Raw genomic sequence first — 22,182 nt, forward strand, 5'->3', positions numbered from 1 at the left:
CTATACCGGCGTCTGCCGGTAAAGTTCAAAGCAAATGATGGAGCAGAGAGCGTCACCTGACGCTCCCTCTCCCATCATTCCCTACTGTGCCTCTGACACTGCCACTGCGGGTGCGTGATGACGTCATCGCACACTCGCTGTGTGTCAGGCAGTGCCGCTGCAGCCACCGAGACCGGAGCAGGGAGCAGCGCAGGCACATTGAGAGGTGAGTAGTGGGTTTTTTTTGTAACTATAACAGTGAGTACTGGACTATGGGGCCATTCTTGGAGGAAGGGGGGCTGTGCTGTATACTACATGTCTGTGCTATATACTACGTGGGCTGTGCTATATACTATATGGGCTGTTATATGCTACGTGGGCTGTGCTATATACTACATGGCTGTTCTATATACTATGTGGGCCGTGTTATATACTACGTGGGCTGTGTTATATAATATGTGGCTGTGCTATATACTATGTGGGCTGTTATATGCTACGTGGGCTGTGCTATATACTACATGGCTGTTTTATATATTATGTGGGCTGTGTTATATACTACATGACTGTGTTATATGCAATCATGAATCGTGGTATGTGTTAAAGGGGGGCCCACTGAGACTCTTTTCGCCCGGGGCCCTCAAAAACCTGGAGCCGGCCCTGAATGCAGCACCATGTTTACTACAGTGGTCAATTTCAGTGTTAGATCAGCTCCATGATACACTTGTATGACATGAACATATACCTCCCAGTATGTCCTTAACTATGGTAAGGAGATTCTGGGAGTTGTTGTTACCTTCATCATCAGATCATACAGGAACCTCACTACTTATGAGATGTAGTCAGTATTACATCAATTAACATCCTGGTCCCTTATAGATGACATTATACCTGATTGGAGTCATTCCCGTCCCATTTGTCTTCATGTAGTACAGGTACCATGATAAGATTTCATGCCCACAGCTATTGTCTGCAAATTTCCCTCTTGTCCATCTTTGGCAGCATTTCCTGACACCGTGCCCTTAAAAATAAAAAGTATCATTATACTGCCAACAAAATATAAATACCGTATTTACTATGCTGCACCCCTGACTAAATAATTGCCCATCAATGTGCTTCCTCCATAAAAAATCCCCCCAGACTGTCTCACTTCATAATATTCCTCCCACACCACACCTCCACATAATATACCCCACACACTCTCATACACACACACACTCTCACACACACACACACACACTCTCATACACACACTCATACACACACACACACACACTCTCATACACACACACTCTCATACACACACACACACTCTCATACACATATACTCTCATACACACACACTCTCATACACACTCTCATACACACACACACTCATACCCACACACATGCTCATACACACTCTCATACACACACACACGCTCATACACACACACTCATACACACACGCACGCATACACACACACTCGCTCATATACACGCACTCATATACACACACACACTCATACACACACACACACACACATACACTCATACACTCTCATACACACACTCATACACACACACACTCAGACACACACTCATACACACACACTCATACACACACACACACACACGCTTATACACACACACTCATACACACACTCACACACACACTCTCTCATACACACACACGCTCATACACACACGCTCATACACATTCTCATACACACACACGCTCATACACACTCTCATACACACACACTCATACACACACACGCTCATACACACACGCTCATACACACATACACACTCTCATACACACTCATACACACACACACACACATAACAAAACAGGCCCAAATATAACAACAAATAAACATGATAAAATAGTTAGTAGACTTAGCATGAGTCAGATGCATCCCAACGCGTTTCCCCGTCAGTAGCACGGTTCATCTGGAGGTAACAAGCTGGTAAAGATGCCGGATGCCATGATGGATGATGACATGGGATCGTGTTTATTTGTTGCTATATTTGGGCCCGTTTTGCCTGTTTATGCACCAATGCCATTATATCATTTGTTGCACTGTGAAACATGGTCATGACTTTGGATGGGATTTGGGGGTATATCTGATTTATGCTATATTTACTCCAACTCATTTACTGAGACTGCCGATTGAGGTGGTATTTTTGGGCCTTTTTGTCAGACTTACCATATGACATAGTACTATTATGGAGTTTTAATCATGATATTGGATGATAATTTGGTTATCTATTATGCCTAGTAAGGTACCCCCTGGGAATTTCTTGCAGAGCGTATAGTTATTAAAAACTTTTTTCATATCTGCTCTATAAAAAAATATTGTTTTCCCACCTATATTGATAGGGCTGTAATAGGGCAGTGACGGATAGCCCACGGTGAGTGGGGCGCCAAAAAAATCATTTCTTGGGGTGCCAACCTCCACAGCCAGGCAGGGGTAATTTTAGAAAAAAAACACAAAATTGAGCTTAACTTAAGTTGGTATACATGCAGAGGTAAAACGCATGTTAAAAATGGCCACAAAACATAAAACCTACAAGAGAAAAAAGTAAATGAAAACCCTGATATAACTAAGTAAAAAAAGCAAAAATGCATTTAAATAACACAGAGTTTTTAGTAATACTGTTTTTTGATCAAAAAATAGCACAAAAGCCATCCCACCTCGTCACGGTAACTCTGATCGGGACAGTCCTAAACTATCTAATATTAAAACCTTACCATGTGTCAATTTTTTTTCTCACAAAAGCCATCTGTGTATTGTTGCATTCTGTGCAATCCGGGGTGTGGCCTCCCTGTTTCTGAGCTAGAAACTATATAAGGCTTCCCTAGTCTAGTGTTTCACTGTTTGGGCTCAGTCCTTTCATCTGCTCTTATTCACACTGAGGTCAACATTGACACATGGTAAGGTTTTAATATTAGATAGTTTAGGACTGTCCCGATCAGAGTTACCGTGACGAGGTGGGATGGCTTTTGTGCTATTTTTTTTTATCAAAAACAGTATTACTAAAAACTCTGTGTTATTTAAATGCATTTTTGCTTTTTTTACTTAGTTATATCAGGGTTTTCATTTACTTTTTTCTCTTGTAGGTTTTATGTTAGGGGTAATTTTGGGCCTATTGCAAGGTATCTGATAGGACAGTTCTTTTGTTAGGTCAGATTATTTTTGGTATTTACCTTTTTTCACTGGGTAGGGAATATATGTGCACACACGAAAAATGCATCCCTACCTCCCGGACCAGCCCGCCACTGATTGCAGGGCACCAAGTTATCTGACTGCAGGGGGTGGCACCGCGCTCCCGCCCCGTCGACCGCCGCCTTAGGCAAAGTGCTCAACTGGCCTCATTATAGATCACGTGAAGTCATTATTGCCCTCTACTCCTCTTTGGTCAAACCTCATCTGGAATACTGTGCCCAGTTTTGGCACCACATTTTAAAAATGACATCAACAAACTAGAGCAAGATCAGAGAAGAGCGACCAAAATGGTGACCGGTCTGCAAACCATGTCCTATGAGGAACGGTTACAGGATTTGGGAATGTTTAACTTGCAAAAAAGAAGACTGAGAGGAGACTTAATAGCGGTCTACAAATATTGCAAGGGTTGTCGCATTGTAGAAGGATCATCTTTATTCTCATTTGCCCAAGGAAAGATTAGAAGCAATGGGATGAAACTGAATGGGGAGGAGACACAGATTATATATTAGAAAAAACTTTTTGATAGTGAGGGTGATCAATGAGTGGAACAGGCTGCCACGAGAGGGGGTGAGTTCTCCTTCAATGGAAGTGTTCAAACAGAGGCTGGACAGACATCTGTCTGGGATGATTTAGTGAATCCTGCATTGAGCAGGGGGTTGGACCAGATGACCCAGGAGGCCCCTTCTAACTCTACCATTCTATGATTATATGATTCTAGGTGCTCCCCTGATGATGGATAGTCACAAGCCATCAAACAAATAAAAACTGCTTACATTTTTATGTGAAAGACTGGTGGAAAGCATGCCAAGACGCATGAAATCTGTGATTACAAATCATGGTTATTCCACAAAATACCACTAAATGATCATGAACTTGTTTTCTTTGCATTATTTGAGGTCTGTAAGCACTGGTTATTTTTTTTTTTCATTTTGACCATTTCTCCTTTTCAGAAAAAAAAAATAAAAAATGTATTTCTTGGAAATTCGGAGACATGTTGTCAGAAGTTTATAGAATAAAAGAGCAATTTACATTTTACTCAGAAATATACCTATAAAGAGAAAAATCAGACAAACTGAACATTTTGCAGTGGTCTCTTAATTTTTGCCAGAGCTGTATATACAGGTCACACTTCATCTATATATATTCTTCACCACCCTCTATATACACATCACCGCCCCCTCTGTGTACATATCACCGCCCTCTATATACACATCACCGCCCCCTCTGTGTACATATCACCGCCCTCTATATACACATCACCACCCCCTCTGTGTACATATCACCGCCCTCTATATACACATCACTGCCGCCTCTGTGTACATATCACCGCCCTCTATATACATATCACCGCCGCCTCTGTGTACATATCACCGCCCCCTCTGTGCACATATCACCACCCCCTCTGTGCACATATCACCGCCCTCTATATACACATCACCGCCCCCTCTGTGTACATATCACCGCCCTCTATATACACATCACCGCCGCCTCTGTGTACATATCACCGCCCTCTATATACACACACATCACCACCCTCTATATACACATCACCGCCCCCTCTGTGTACATATCACCGCCCTCTATATACACATCACCACCCCCTCAGTGTACATATCACCGCCCTCTATATACACATCACCGCCCCCTCTGTGTACATATCACCACCCTCAATATACACATCAGTGCCCCCTCTGTGTACATATTACCGCCCACTATATACACATCACCGCTGCCTGTGTACATATCACCGCCCTCTATATACACAAAACCGCCGCCTCTGTGTACATATCACCGCCATCTATATACACATCACCGCCGCCTCTGCGTACACATCACCGCACCCCCTGTGTACATATCACCAGCCTCTATATACACATCAACGCCCCCTCTGTGTACATATCATCGCTCTCTATATACCGCCCCCCTGTCTACATATCACCGCCCCCTCTGTGTACATATCACCGCCCCCTCTGTGTACATATCACCGCCCTCTATATACACATCACCACCCCCTCTGTGTACATATCACTGCACTCTATATACACATCACCACCCCCTCTGTGTACATATCACCGCCCCCTCTGTGTACATATCACTGCCCTGTATATACACATCACCGCCCCCTCTGTGTATATATCACCGCCGCCTCTGTGTACATATCACCGCCCTCTATATACACATCACCGCCGCCTCTGTGTACATATCACCGCCCTCTATATACACATCACCACCTCCTCTGTGTACATATCACCACCCTCTATATACACATCACCGCCCCCTCTGTGTACACATCACCGCACCCCCTGTGTACATATCACCAGCCTCTATATACACATCACCACCCCCTCTGTGTACATATCACCGCCCTCTATATACACATCACTGCCCCCTCTGTGTAGATATCACTGCCCTCTATATACACATCACCGCCCCCTCTGTGTACACATCACCGCACCCCCTGTGTACATATCATCGCCCTCTATATACACATCACCGCCCCTCTGTGTACATATCACCGCCCCCTCTGTGTACATATCATCGCCCTCTATATACACATCACCACCCCCTCTGTGTACATATCACCGCCGCCTGTGTACATATCACCGCCCTCTATATACACATCACCGCTGCCTCTGTGTACATATCACCGCCCTCTATATACACATCACCACCTCCTCTGTGTACATATCACCACCCCCTCTGTGTACACATCACCGCACCCCCTGTGTACATATCACCAGCCTCTATATACACATCACCACCCCCTCTGTGTACATATCACTGCCCTCTATATACACATCACCACCTCCTCTATGTACATATCACCACCCTCTATATACACATAACCGCCCCCTATGTGTACACATCACCGCACCCCCTGTGTACATATCATCGCCCTCTATATACACATCACCGCCCCCTCTGTGTACATATCACCGCCCCCTCTGTGTACATATCACCGCCCTCTATATACACATCACCACCCCCTCTGTGTACATATCACTGCACTCTATAAACACATCACCACCCCCTCTGTGTACATATCTGTTATGAACAGGTGATTCAGAACCACAATGGACCTAGTGGTTAAGAGCACACAAAGTGACCTGATAGTTACTAACATAGGACGAGCTCTGAGACGTGGGAACTCTGCTGACCGCAATCCCTAATCCTATCATACCACACTAGAGGTAGCCGTGGAGCGCTCCTGACCAGACCTAGGCGCCTCGGGCACAGCCTGAGAAACTAGCTAGCCCTGAAGATAGAAAAATAAGCCTACCTTGCCTCAGAGAAATTCCCCAAAGGAAAAGGCAGCCCCCCACATATAATGACTGTGAGTAAAGATGAAAATACAAACACAGAGATGAAATAGATTTTAGCAAAGTGAGGCCCGACTTACTGAATAGACCAAGGATAGGAAAGATAGCTTTGCGGTCAGCACAAAAACCTACAAACAACCACGCAGAGGGGGCAAAAAGACCCTCCGCACCGACTAACGGTACGGAGGTGCTCCCTCTGCGTCTCAGAGCTTCCAGCAAGCATGAAAAACCAATAAAGCAAGCTGGACAGAAAATATAGCAAACAAAAGTAACACAAGCAAAACTTAGCTTATGCACGGCAGACAGGCCACAAGAACGATCCAGGAGAGAGCAAGACCAATACTGGAACATTGACTGGAGGCCAGGAACAAAGAACTAGGTGGAGTTAAATAGAGCAGCACCTAACGACTTAACCTCGTCACCTGAGGACGGAAACTCAGAAGCCGCAGCCCCACTCACATCCACCAGAGGAAGCTCATAGACAGAACCAGCTGAAGTACCACTCATGACCACAGGAGGGAGCTTGACCACAGAATTCACAACAGTACTCCCCCCTTGAGGAGGGGTCACCGAACCCTCACCAGAGCCCCCAGGCCGACCAGGATGAGCCAAATGAAAGGCACGAACCAGATCGGCAGCATGAACATCAGAGGCAAAGACCCAGGAATTATCTTCCTGACCATAACCCTTCCACTTAACCAGGTACTGGAGTTTCCGTCTCGAAATACGAGAATCCAAAATCTTCTCCACTATATACTCCAACTCCCCCTCAACCAAAACCGGGGCAGGAGGATTAACGGATGGAACCACAGGTGCCACGTATCTCCGCAACAATGACCTATGGAATACGTTATGGATGGAAAAAGAAGCTGGAAGGGTCAAACGAAAAGACACAGGATTAAGAACCTCAGAAATCCTATACGGACCAATGAAACGAGGCTTAAACTTAGGAGAGGAAACTTTCATAGGAATATAACGAGATGACAACCAAACCAAATCCCCAACACGAAGTCGGGGACCCACACAGCGCCTGCGGTTAGCGAAACGTTGAGCCTTCTCCTGAGACAATGTCAAATTGTCCACCACATGAGTCCAAATCTGCTGCAACCTATCCACCACAGTATCCACACCAGGACAGTCAGAAGACTTAACCTGCCCTGAAGAGAAACGAGGATGGAAACCAGAATTGCAGAAAAACGGCGAAACCAAAGTAGCCGAGCTGGCCCGATTATTAAGGGCGAACTCAGCCAAAGGCAAAAAGGACACCCAATCATCCTGATCGGCAGAAACAAAACATCTCAGATATGTTTCCAAGGTCTGATTAGTTCGTTCAGTCTGGCCATTTGTCTGAGGATGGAAAGCCGAGGAAAAAGACAAATCAATGCCCATCCTAGCACAAAAGGCTTGCCAAAACCTCGATACAAACTGGGAACCTCTGTCAGAAACGATGTTCTCCAGAATGTCATGTAAACGAACCACATGCTGGAAGAACAATGGCACCAAATCAGAGGAGGAAGGCAACTTAGACAAGGGTACCAAATGGACCATCTTAGAGAAGCGATCACAAACAACCCAAATGACCGACATTTTTTGAGAGACGGGGAGTTCCGAAATAAAATCCATAGAGATATGTGTCCAGGGCCTCTTCGGGACTGGCAAGGACAAAAGCAACCCACTGGCACGAGAACAGCAGGGTTTAGCCCGAGCACAAATCCCACAGGACTGCACAAACGAACGCACATCCCGCGACAGAGACGGCCACCAAAAGGATCTAGCCACCAAATCTCTGGTACCAAAGATTCCAGGATGACCAGCCAAGACCGAACAATGAACCTCAGAGATAACTCTACTCGTCCATTTATCAGGGACAAACAGTTTCTCCGCTGGGCAACGGTCAGGTCTATTAGCCTGAAATTTTTGCAGCACCCGCCGCAAATCAGGGGAGATGGCAGACAAAATTACCCCCTCTTTGAGAATATCCGCCGGCTCAGACAAACCCGGAGAGTCGGGCACAAAACTCCTAGACAGGGCATCCGCCTTCACATTTTTAGAGCCCGGAAGGTACGAAACCACAAAGTCAAAACAAGAGAAAAACAGCGACCAACGAGCCTGTCTAGGATTCAACCGTTTGGCAGACTCGAGATAAGTCAAGTTCTTGTGATCAGTCAAGACCACCACGCGATGCTTAGCTCCTTCAAGCCAATGACGCCACTCCTCGAATGCCCACTTCATGGCCAGCAACTCTCGATTGCCAACATCATAATTACGCTCAGCAGGAGAAAACTTCCTGGAAAAGAAGGCGCATGGTTTCATCACCGAGCCATCAGAACTTCTTTGCGACAAAACAGCCCCTGCTCCAATCTCAGAAGCATCAACCTCGACCTGGAACGGGAGCGAAACATCTGGTTGGCACAACACAGGGGCAGAAGAAAAACGACGCTTCAACTCTTGAAAAGCTTCCACAGCAGCAGAAGACCAATTGACCACATCAGCACCCTTCTTGGTTAAATCAGTCAACGGTTTAGCAATACTAGAAAAATTATTGATGAAGCGACGATAAAAATTAACAAAGCCCAGGAACTTTTGCAGACTCTTCAGAGATGTCGGCTGAGTTCAATCATAAATGGCCTGAACTTTAACAGGGTCCATCTCGATAGTAGAAGGGGAAAAAATGAAACCCAAAAATGAAACCTTCTGAACACCAAAGAGACACTTTGACCCCTTCACAAACAAAGAATTCGCACGCAGGACCTGGAACACCATTCTAACCTGCTTCACGTGAGACTCCCAATCATCCGAGAAGACCAAAATATCATCCAAGTATACAATCAGGAATTTATCCAGGTACTCTCGGAAGATGTCATGCATAAAGGACTGAAACACTGATGGAGCATTAGAAAGCCCGAATGGCATAACCAGGTACTCAAAATGGCCCTCGGGCGTATTAAATGCTGTTTTCCATTCATCGCCCTGTTTAATACGCACAAGATTATACGCACCACGAAGATCTATCTTGGTGAACCAACTAGCCCCCTTAATCCGAGCAAACAAATCAGACAGCAGCGGCAAGGGGTACTGAAATTTGACCGTGATTTTATTTAGAAGGCGGTAATCAATACAAGGTCTCAGCGAACCATCCTTCTTGGCCACAAAAAAGAACCCTGCTCCCAATGGCGACGACGACGGGCGAATATGACCCTTCTCCAAGGATTCCTTTACGTAACTCCGCATAGCGGCGTGCTCAGGCACAGACAAATTAAACAGTCGACCTTTAGGAAACTTACTACCAGGAATCAAATCGATAGCACAATCACAATCCCTATGCGGAGGTAGGGCACTGGACTTGGGCTCATCAAATACATCCCGGTAATCCGACAAGAACTCTGGGACCTCAGAAGGGGTGGATGATGAAATAGACAGAAATGGAACATCACCATGTACCCCCTGACAACCCCAGCTGGACACAGACATTGATTTCCAATCCAATACTGGATTATGGACTTGTAGCCATGGCAACCCCAACACGACCACATCATGCAGATTATGCAACACCAAAAAGCGAATATCCTCCTGATGCGCAGGAGCCATGCACATGGTCAGCTGGGTCCAGTACTGAGGCTTATTCTTGGCCAAAGGCGTAGCATCAATTCCTCTCAATGGAATAGGACACCGCAAGGGCTCCAAGAAAAACCCACAGCGCCTAGCATACTCCAAGTCCATCAAATTCAGGGCAGCGCCTGAATCCACAAATGCCATGACAGAATAGGATGACAAAGAGCAGATCAAAGTAACGGACAAAAGAAATTTCGACTGTACCGTACCAATGGTGGCAGACCTAGCGAACCGCTTAGTGCGCTTAGGACAATCGGAGATAGCATGATTGGAATCACCACAGTAAAAACACAGCCCATTCTGACGTCTGTGTTCTTGCCGTTCAGCTCTGGTCAAAGTCCTATCGCACTGCATAGGCTCAGGTCCATGCTCAGATAATACCGCCAAATGGTGCACAGTTTTACGCTCACGCAAGCGTCGACCGATCTGAATGGCCAAAGACATAGACTCATTCAGACCAGCAAGCATAGGAAATCCCACCATGACATCCTTAAGGGCTTCAGAGAGACCTTTTCTGAAAATTGCTGCCAGCGCACATTCATTCCATTGAGTGAGCACAGACCACTTCCTAAACTTCTGACAATATATCTCTACCTCATCCTGACCCTGACACAGAGCCAGCAAATTTTTCTCTGCCTGATCCACTGAATTAGTAGAATAAACAAAGAGCTAGCACTCGACTATAGCTGGGGTGTGGACGGTGCAAGTGAACGGAGTCAGATGACCCCCAATACTTGAAGAAGAACGAATCACTGCACACCTCAGAATAAGTCAATTTTTGCTGAAGTGAAGATTTTTTATTCAATGGTGCAAAACAAAAGTTCAAGGACGTAACAAGGCAACAGTTCTACTTCTAACGTTTCGGCCACACAGTGGCCTTGGTCACAGAGTAGTGCCTAAGTGGTAGTCCAAATGATATCATATAGTCAAATGGTATTCAAAGACGGTTACGGCCCTGTGATACCCCAAATGGATGTCAGCGGGCAGTTAATGCTAGGTGATATATACAATAGTCACATCCGCCTCCTCTGCCAGGACACTGTTGCGTGTCGGCGTTGCCTCCCGGATTGCCCAAGCGGACGCTGTGACCCCTGCACCACCAATGGATATGCTGCTTAGGTGAACCCTCGCCGCACTAACACGTACCATTGGGCCTAAGCCTGGACACAACTTCATCTACTTTTTTCCTACTACCCTTGCTATAACAAGGACCCTAGAATTGGACGGCTGTTTCACACAGGCACACTTATGCTGCTTGCTCCTGCTTTCTACATGGAACTTGTGTTGCATTAGGACATTCGCTAAAGCCCATATTGGACTATTGTATATATCACCTAGCATTAACTGCCCGCTGACATCCATTTGGGGTATCACAGGGCCGTACCCGTCTTTGAATACCATTTGACTATATGATATCATTTGGACTACCACTTAGGCACTACTCTGTGACCAAGGCCACTGTGTGGCCGAAACGTTAGAAGTAGAACTGTTGCCTTGTTACGTCCTTGAACTTTTGTTTTGCACCATTGAATAAAAAATCTTCACTTCAGCAAAAATTGACTTATTCTGACGTGTGCAGTGATTCGTTCTTGATCCACTGAATTAGGTTCATCATACAGCAATCCGAGCGCCAGAAAAAACGCATCAATATTACATAATGCAGGATCTCCTGGCGCAAGGGAAAATGCCCAGTCTTGAGGGTCGCCACGTAATAAAGAAATAATGATCTTAACTTGTTGAACTGGATCACCTGAGGAGCGGGGTTTCAAAGCCAGAAACAGTTTACAATTATTCTTAAAACTCAGAAACTTAGCTCTATCTCCAGAAAACAAATCAGGAATAGGAATTCTTGGTTCTAACATAGAATTTTGAACCACAAAGTCTTGAATATTTTGTACTCTTGCAGTGAGATGATCCACGCAAGAAGACAGACCTTTAATGTCCATCACTACACCTGTGTCCTGAACCACCCAAATGTCTAAGGGGAAAAAAAAAGACAAAACACAGTACAGAGAAAAAAAAATGGTCTCAGAACTTCTCTTTTCCCTCTATTGAGAAGCATTAGTACTTTGGGCCTCCAGTACTGTTATGAACAGGTGATTCAGAACCACAATGGATCTAGTGGTTAAGAGCACACAAAGTGACCTGATAGTTACTAACATAGGACGAGCTCTGAGACGTGGGAACTCTGCTGACCGCAATCCCTAATCCTATCATACCACACTAGAGGTAGCCGTGGAGCGCTCCTGACCAGACCTAGGCGCCTCGGGCACAGCCTGAGAAACTAGCTAGCCCTGAAGATAGAAAAATAAGCCTACCTTGCCTCAGAGAAATTCCCCAAAGGAAAAGGCAGCCCCCCACATATAATGACTGTGAGTAAAGATGAAAATACAAACACAGAGATGAAATAGATTTTAGCAAAGTGAGGCCCGATTTACTGAATAGACCGAGGATAGGAAAGATAGCTTTGCGGTCAGCACAAAAACCTACAAACAACCATGCAGAGGGGGCAAAAAGACCCTCCGCACCGACTAACGGTACGGAGGTGCTCCCTCTGCGTCTCAGAGCTTCCAGCAAGCAAGAAAAACCAATAAAGCAAGCTGGACAGAAAATATAGCAAACAAAAGTAACACAAGCAAAACTTAGCTTATGCACGGCAGACAGGCCACAAGAACGATCCAGGAGAGAGCAAGACCAATACTGGAACATTGACTGGAGGCCAGGAACAAAGAACTAGGTGGAGTTAAATAGAGCAGCACCTAACGACTTAACCTCGTCACCTGAGGACGGAAACTCAGAAGCCGCAGCCCCACTCACATCCACCAGAGGAAGCTCATAGACAGAACCAGCCGAAGTACCACTCATGACCACAGGAGGGAGCTTGACCAAAGAATTCACAACACACATCACCACCCCCTCTGTGTACATATCACCGCCCCCTCTGTGTACATATCACCGCCCTCTATATACACATCACCGCCCCCTCTGTGTACATATCACCGCCCCCTCTGTGTACATATCACCACCCTCTATATACACATCACCACCCCCTCTGTGTACATATCACCGCCCTCTATATACACATCACCGCGGCCTCTGTGTACATATCACCGCCCTCTATATACACATCACCGCCGCCTCTGTGTACATATCACCGCCCACTATATACACATCACCACCCCCTCTGTGTACATATCACCGCCCCCTCTGTGTACATATCACCGCCCTCTATATACACATCACCGCCCCCTCTGTGTACATATCACCGCCCCCTCTGTGTACATATCACCGCCCTCTATATACACATCACCACCCCCCTGTGTACATATCACCGCCCTCTATATACACATCACCGCGGCCTCTGTGTACATATCACCGCCCACTATATACACATCACCACCCCCTCTGTGTACATATCACCGCCCCCTCTGTGTACATATCACCGCCCTCTATATACACATCACCGCCCCCTCTGTGTACATATCACCGCCCCCTCTGTGTACATATCACCGCCCTCTATATACACATCACCACCCCCTCTGTGTACATATCACCGCCCTCTATATACACATCACCGCGGCCTCTGTGTACATATCACCGCCCTCTATATACACATCACCGCCGCCTCTGTGTACATATCACCGCCCACTATATACACATCACCACCCCCTCTGTGTACATATCACCGCCCCCTCTGTGTACATATCACCGCCCTCTATATACACATCACCGCCCCCTCTGTGTACATATCACCGCCCCCTCTGTGTACATATCACCGCCCTCTATATACACATCACCACCCCCTCTGTGTACATATCACCGCCCTCTATATACACATCACCGCGGCCTCTGTGTACATATCACCGCCCACTATATACACATCACCACCCCCTCTGTGTACATATCACCGCCCTCTATATACACATCTCCACCCCCTCTGTGTACATATCACCGCCCCCTCTGTGTACATATCACCGCCCTCTATATACACATCACCACCCCCTCTGTGTACATATCACCGCCCTCTATATACACATCACCGCGGCCTCTGTGTACATATCACCGCCCCCTCTGTGTACATATCACCGCCCTCTATATACACATCACCGCCCCCTCTGTGTACATATCACCGCCCCCTCTGTGTACATATCACCGCCCTCTATATACACATCACCACCCCCTCTGTGTACATATCACCGCCCTCTATATACACATCACCGCGGCCTCTGTGTACATATCACCGCCCTCTATATACACATCACCGCCGCCTCTGTGTACATATCACCGCCCACTATATACACATCACCACCCTCTCTGTGTACACATCACCACCCCCTCTGTGTACACATCACCACCCCCTCTGTGTACACATCACCGCCCCCTCTGTGTACATATCACCGCCCTCTATATACACATCACTGCCCCCTCTGTGTACATATCACCGCCCTCTATATACACATCACTGCCCCCTCTGTGTACATATCACCGCCCTCTATATACACATCACCCCCCTCTGTGTACACGTCACCACCCTCTATTTGCAAGTCACCGCTACCTCTGTTTAAACATAAGTTCCATCTATGTACACATCACTGCCCTCTGTGTACATATATCACCGTCCTCTAAGTACACATCCCCACCCTTTGTTTACATGTCACCGCCCTGTATATACACGTCATCACCCCATATATACATATCACCACCCTCTATATACACGTCACCGAACTCTGTGTACACATCACAGCCCCATAAGTATACACGCCCCTTGTATACACGTCACCACCCCCTGTGTACACATCATGGCCCTCCTGTATACACACCACCTGTGTACACGTCATAGCCCCCTGTATAATCACTGCGCCATTTGTATACACGCTGCGGCCCCCCTGTATACATGCCTGTGTACAAGTTACAGCTCCATCTGTATAAACACCCCCTGTCAACATGTCATGGCCCCTTGTATATGTCATTGCTCCATTCATATACCCGCTCTCTGTGTACATGTCACCGTCCCCAGTATACATGCCCCCCGTGTACACTTCACGGTCCCTTAGTATACACGCTCCCGCCTCCTGTCTAACGTCACAGCCCCATGTATACACGTTACTAACCCCTGCATACACGCCCCCTGTGAACGTCACCGCCCTTGCATACACGCCCCTGTGATACATCACCGCCCCTGCACACACGCCCCCTGTGATACGTCACCGCCCCTGCACACACGCCCCCTGTGAAACGTCACCACCACTGCATACACGCCCCCTGTGATACGTCACCGTCTCTGCACACGCCCCCTGTGATATGTCACCGCCCACCTGCATACGCGCCCCCGTGATACGTCACCGCCCCTGCACACGCGCCCCCTGCGATACGTCACCGCCCCTGCACGCATGCCCCCTGTGATACGTCACCGCCATCCCCTCCCCTTACTGAGGCAGGAAGCCCCCTGGGTAGAAGCTGCGCACATCAACAAACCGAACTCGGACGCTACCATCGCGCCCACCCATCGGGGGGTGTTTCGTGTTGTGCTGTTTGTGTCAGAAGTGGAAGTTCTGCTCAGTTCCTGAGACTCACGGTCGTGCGGTGCAGTGTGCACACGGCTGGGACTGTTCCTCTCAGGTCTGCCTCTGTGGCGGTTATTAGTGCAACAATGGGTAAATAAAAAAAAGTCGTCCTCCCTTCTCCGCTCAGTCGTGCGGACCCGCCCGGAGCGCGCCAAGTTTCTGCTGCCTAATGTGCAGCCCGTAGCCCTACCATGGCGACCAGGAGGAAGAAGCCCGTGTCTGCGCACAGCGATCAGTGGGTGCTCGTAGCTCCAGGTACACACAGCTGGCGGCATTAGTTCATAGTGTGCGGTTTTGTAACTTCCGCTTTGTGGCGCAGCTGCAGTAGTCCGGCGTGGATGTAACTTCTATACCCTGTAGGGTTTTTTTTTTTTTGCATCAGTTCTGTAATAGCAACCAATCGGGTTGCAGCTTTCATTTAGAAAGTGCTTGTGAGAATGAGAGCTGGCAGCTGGTTGGCTGCTGCTTTTCCCTTCTGTTAATAGGGCAGTGATGTCACCAGCTGGCTGTGGTAATGTGACCCGAGCCTGCGTGACCTCTGCTCCCAGGGGTGAGGCACATCAGCCCTGTGGGCGCCATCCCACAGTTAGGAATTGCTGCAGGTTGGACGCTGCGTCTTTTTACAGCGTCAAACCTCATCTGCCAAGTGTTACAGCGTAGTGCGCATGCGGACTGTGACATGCGCCGTGGTTTTCAGATCTGCAGCTTGTGTGTCTCTTTAAGGGTTCGCATGCAGATTTTCCCCATAGACTTGCATTAATGAGGAGAATCCACCTGTGTAACACATAAGTGCGTCTCCACTACTTTATATAATGGGTGCAGGCGTTCACAGATCCTGAGCGTGGGGACGTACCCTGGTTGCTTCATGAATAAATCCCGACCCTCGGGGATGAGATCTGCTCACCATTTCTTGTATTCTCTTATGAATGAAAGCGTCCTGGTGTTTTATGTAATTTTTCTCCATCTTATGTTCATGCTTGTGATGATTTACACACGGCAGATTTTTCTTTATTTCTCATTTCAGATTCCCTTAAAGAAGATGCAAAGAAGCCGAGTGATAAAACGCTGTTTGCCAAGCTCCGCAGTCCTCTGACAGGTGATGATGGTTCTCCTCCTCTGTTATCACAATGCCCGGACTGACCCAGGTCTCGACCACCCGCAGTTACAGACACGAGACCCGCGGCTGGTCTGGGCATTGTAGTTAAGGGCCCTGATATACACGGCCTTTCTGAGAGAAGAATCTGACCCCGCCATAACATACTAACCTCATTCCATCAGAAACTACCGCGCCACGGGGTGCGGGAGCGCTATACTGAGCACTGTCATAGTGCCAGAGAAGATAGGCTGCTGGATCTGCTTGTGGTTCAGCCCCATTGACATTTTATGGGGCTAATCAATGGCTTTTTCATGCAGAACTAGTAGATTTATAAGTTTGCTGCATTCTCATTGTTTTGAGTTGACTTTTTTTTCCTTTTCCATTTCGTATACACTAATCACAAAAAGTTACTGATACTTGGCTTTCGGGCAAAAATGACCAACATAAAAAGTTCCCTCTTCAATGATATTTAATGATGAAAGTCAGGGATCTAAGTTCTTCATCTCAAACAATTTATTGAAACAAAAGCCAACAACAGTGGTGGGTAACTTGTCGTGTGGCCTTGAGCATGAATTACAGCTGAGAACGATGTCTCGTGTTATTCACAAGTGAGTTATTGTCTGCTGAGACATGGCGTCCCACTCTTGAAGGGCGTCCCTCACGTCATTGAGGTTCTGATGTAAAGAGTTACGAGCCTCTACATGGCCACTCAGCTGATCCCATAGGTTTTCTATGGGATTCAGGTCTGGAGACAGTGCAGGCCGCTACATGTGAGGTCCTCCATTCTCCAGCAGCCGTTTCCCAACGTTGTGACCTCGATGAGCTGGAGCATTGTTGTCCATGAAGATGAGATTAGGTCTGTGTTGTTCGTGAAGAAGCACAATGACTGGATTGATTATATTCAAGTAGCGGCTTGTCACTGTACCATTCACGAAGTGTTGGACAGTTCTGTATTGACTAGGCAACCTGCCCACACTGTAACACCACCTAAGGCTTGTCTGGGGACAACAGTGGTTGATGCATAGCTGTCTCCAGCATCATTGGCGGCCATTTCTGGTCAATGTGAATCGACTTTCATCAGTGAGCAGCACTGAGGCCTACTGGTCCCTCGTCCAGTGTAGATGCTCCCTGGCCTGGTGGTGGGGTCAGGTACCCTTGCAGGTTGCCTATCACGCAGACCACGTTGATGTAAACTTTCGAATGGTCTGACGTGACGCTTGGGTGCATTCTTCCCTCAAATGTTCTTGGAGTGGTGTGGCATTCATTATCCGGTTCCAAAGGGCAATGTTCACAATGAAGCTGTCATCAGTGTGGGCTGTGGCAGAGGATGGCCTCTAGTCTGCCTTTCTGTGACTCTTCCACTTTCTGTATCTCTGTTGTACTCTACTGATGACTCTGACTCTCCTAAGTCAGTGGACACTTCAGTCTGAGAACATCCTGCTTGAAGCCTCATAATGGTGAGGTCCCTTTCATCAATTGTTAGGTGTCACCTTGGTCTCATGATGTAAAAATGTGAACAGCAAGATGTGGAGGACTGTTTAATACCAATTCTAACTGAACCCTGAAATTTATTGGCCAGTTCATGGATCATACACCTGTCGTGAATTTTGCCATTAAAGGGAACCTGTCACCCCCAAAATCGATGGTGATGTAAGCTCAACGTCTTCAGGGGCTTATCTACAGCATTCTGTAATACTGTAGATAAGCCCCTGATGTTACCTGAAAGAGGAGAAAAAGACTTTAGATTATACTCACCCAGGGGCGGTCCCGCTCCGGTGGGCGTCTCAGGTCCGGTACAGCGCCTCCCATCTTCATTCCATGACGTCCTCTTCTTGTCTTCGCGCCGCGGCTCCGGCGCAGGTGTACTTTGTCTGCCCTTTTGAGGGCAAAGCAAAGTACTGCAGTGCACAGGCGCTGGGCCTCTCTGACCTTTCCCGGTGCCTGCGCACTGCAGTACTTTGCTCTGCCCTCAACAGGGCAGACAAAGTACGCCTGCATCGGAGCCGCAGCGTGAAGACCAGAAGAGGATGTCATGCAATGAAGATGGGAGGCGCCGGAGCGAACCTGAGACGCCCATTTGACCGGACCGCAGCGGGACCGCCCCTGGGTGAGTATAATCTATCCTCTTTTTCTATTTCAGGTAACATCGGGATGCTGTAGATAAGCCCCTGATGACGGTGAGCTTACCTCATCATCGATATTGGGGGTGACAGGTTCCCTTTAAGCTCCTTGTTAAAGAACCGCAAAGTTGTGCAAAAAGTTCTGAAACATTGGACAGTTGGACACGTGCACTTAAGTTTAGAGACATTACATTAAGTTCTCTGGAAAAAAGTTATAGTGCATATTACGGCTCATACCCATTTGCGAGAAAAATGGACGAGTTCAATCCGATAAAAAATAGGATTGCACTCGGACCAATGTCATTCAATGGGTGACATCTCGGCTGCTATTTTTTTTTTTTTTCTCAGCTGAACTCGGACTAAGAAAAAAATCCCAGCATTGGGTGGAAATTAGGGAAACCATTTATCTTTTAAATGGTGGTGTGTCTTAGTCAGCTTTAACAGTAGCTTACCTGGGGGACAGTTGCTGTGGAGCGGGGTCACAGGAGGCAGAGTCGCTGCTTCAGAAGGCCAGGGCTACTGTGGCAGGAGCGGGTGTTATGGGCTCTCAGAATATGTCAGCACTGGTGAGTGGAGTCCCCTTTCCCGCATATTTCAATGTGGTGGGCTAAAGAAAAATGGTCCCGAAACAAACCACAGGGAAGTCCATGGGAAAGGGGACTCCGCTCACTGGCACTGATGTCTTCTGAGAGCCCAGAGCATTGTCCCGCTCCTGCCACCAGCTTCCTGAAGCAGCGGCTCTGCCTCCTGTGACCCTGCTCCACCTCCACCCTCTGGTAAGCTCACTTCGGATTAGAAGACGCTTTTAACTACAGGCCTAAGAACTAGCAGGCAGTTGCTGACGATGACATGCTGATAGGCAGCAGGGAGCTTTCTGTCAAACTGTGGAGCCACCATTCAATCAGCATAATGCGGGCAGTCACTCCCTGTCGACATATTGGCTAAGAAGAAGTGCTGCTCTGTTGAGGTGGAGCAGCTGAATCGCTGGCAGGAGCGTACGTTTCCTCGTATGTAAATAAACACGGACTGTTGTTCTTCAGTGTTTTATATTAGCTTTTCATCAATTTGTGGTCCATGTGTCAGATTTTACCATCAGTTTCATTAGTAATTTTCCCATATGAAAAATAAATGAATTGGAAAGCTTTTCCTATAGATTAGTGTTACATCACTGACAGCACACGGATCATACATGGATGCCGTCCATGTGCTGTCTGATTTTCATGGCCCCATAAACTTGTATAAGTAATTTTGATTTGTGACTCATAACAAACCCACGGACATGTGAGCCGCCCCATTGACTACAAAGGGTAGGTGTTATAGCTGTGAAAACCAGAGTCATGGACCATACAATCCTGTGGTCTGTGGACATCAGGGACAGCACATGGATGACACCAGAGTACAAGCCGTGTCCATGATTATCATTACAATGGACAGAAGCTTCGGAATTCATTTATTTTTCCATATATGAAAAACCATGAAGAAATACTGATGACAAAAACTGACCCCATCTGAACACTGATGAATGACCGGACGTGTTTTCATAGATGTCTGAATGAAGCCTAAATTCTGACAGAACCCTGGCCATGTGACCAAGTGGGGTGAGATAAGAGTTGCATATATTAGTTTTCTCCTTCCTGTGATATCCAGCCATACACGGCAGCCATAGGCTTCTAGAGCTTTCCCTGTCATAAATGGGGAAGCAGGAAAACAACTGAGAACTTTTGTTGGACATTTCACTCCTAATCCCACCCTGATAGTGACCCTTTAGAAGAGCAGAATTGCCTTCTCATCACTCTCGCTTTTGCTACTTTCACCAGAACAATGTTGCACAAGTTCCTGATTTAAGCAAAACAAAAATGGGGATCTTGCTCCATACTATTCCTCCTGCTGTAAACCCCGGGAAGTAAGCGGATAATGTGCGGGTGGTACCTGGGGTGGAGGAGAGGAGACTCTCCTCCAGGCCCCGGGAACCATATTTGTGGGTAAAAAAAAAAAAAAGAATTAAAATAAAAAATAACCTATACTCACCTCTCAGCGCTGCACGCTGCCGTCCGGTCTCAGGATTGCTATGCGACCAGGACCTGCGGTGACGTCGCGGTCACATGACCGTGACGTCACGAAGGTCCTTCTCGCACAGCATCTTTGGAACCGGACCGCCGCCTGCAGTGCCGAGGAGATCGGGACGTCAGAGGGTGAGTATAACATTATTTTATTATTTTTAACATTAGTATTAGTATAACATTATTTTAACATTAGTATTGATGCTGCATATGCAGCATCAATAGTAGGAGTAAAATCCCGCAGCGGAACCCGCAGGACAAAACGTTATAAATCTGCAGGGATAACCGCAGCGGGTTTGCCCTGCAGATTTATCAAATCCGCTGCGGGAAAACCCGCAGGGACCCGACGCTATGTGTGAACATAGCCTAATTCCTGCCAATGGCTGCATTTATGTGGAGAAAGTGATTCTTACTAGTGATGAGCGAGTATACTCGTGGCTCGGGTGACCTCCGAGTATTTGTTAGTGTTCGGAGATTTAGTTTTCATCTCCACAGCTTAATGATTTACAGCTATTAGCCAGGCTGAGAACATGTGGGGGTTGCCTGGTTGCTAGGGAATCCCCACATGTAATCATGTCTAGTAGCTGTAAATCATTCAGCTGTGGAGATGAAAACTAAATCTCCGAACACTAACAAATACTTGGAGGTCACCCGAGCAACGAGTATACTCGCTCATCACTAATTCTCACTTTTATGGCTCGCTCACCCTGGTGTATAAAACGTAGGGGTGCAATGCGGGAAAACGTCACATTGTACTCTGACTGTCACGACACAGCTGTCGGGTGACCCGGGCCCTAGCTCGCACTGCTCCCCGGGATACTTCAGATGGCAAGATGCCGGGGCCTCTGCCCTTGCCTTATCTCCTGAGTTAGCCCTCCATCTCTTCTCCTCCCCCACCCAGGGAAGAGGGGGCGCTACTGTGCATTGTAGTACACCAACCCGACAAACAATGCAACGCAAACAAGGGTTAACAGAAACCTCCAGGCATACAAAATATTCACTCACCTATAACAGAGGAATGCATCGGGGCGTGCAGGAAGGGGAAACAACAAAATAGAGAAGGATAAGGAATTACCACACATACAAACCAAACAGTCACTAATAACGCCTCCAACTCTCCTTCCCATACCAACGCCTCTCCCACCGTTACCCATGCGGTAAGAGCTAACTCTCATGAGGATTAGTAACAGAGCCCAGGTTATAAAGGGGAAAAGGAGTGGCA

General features: G+C 47.2%; 2 protein-coding genes across 3 annotated transcripts in view; one reads left to right on the forward strand and one right to left on the reverse strand.

The window, feature by feature from the left end:
• The window catches only part of DLEU7 (deleted in lymphocytic leukemia 7), a 42,062-nt gene extending 41,049 nt beyond the window's left edge, over window positions 1–1,013 (reverse strand). Inside the window, exon 1 of the mRNA XM_069758876.1 lies at window positions 868–1,013. The gene's annotated coding sequence lies outside the window, so the exon portion shown is untranslated. The remainder of the gene's footprint in view (window positions 1–867) is intronic.
• Window positions 1,014–15,556: 14,543 nt separating this feature from the next.
• Window positions 15,557–22,182, forward strand: part of RNASEH2B (ribonuclease H2 subunit B) — a 45,103-nt gene continuing 38,477 nt past the window's right edge. For both annotated transcript variants that reach the window (XM_069758879.1, XM_069758880.1), the window contains exons 1-2: window positions 15,557–15,939; window positions 16,709–16,780. In XM_069758879.1, coding sequence (XP_069614980.1) covers window positions 15,876–15,939; window positions 16,709–16,780 — 136 coding nt within the window. In that variant the 5' untranslated portion in view covers window positions 15,557–15,875. The remainder of the gene's footprint in view (window positions 15,940–16,708; window positions 16,781–22,182) is intronic.

This window comes from Ranitomeya imitator, chromosome 3 (genome assembly GCF_032444005.1).
Source record: "Ranitomeya imitator isolate aRanImi1 chromosome 3, aRanImi1.pri, whole genome shotgun sequence".
NCBI lineage: Eukaryota > Metazoa > Chordata > Amphibia > Anura > Dendrobatidae > Ranitomeya > Ranitomeya imitator.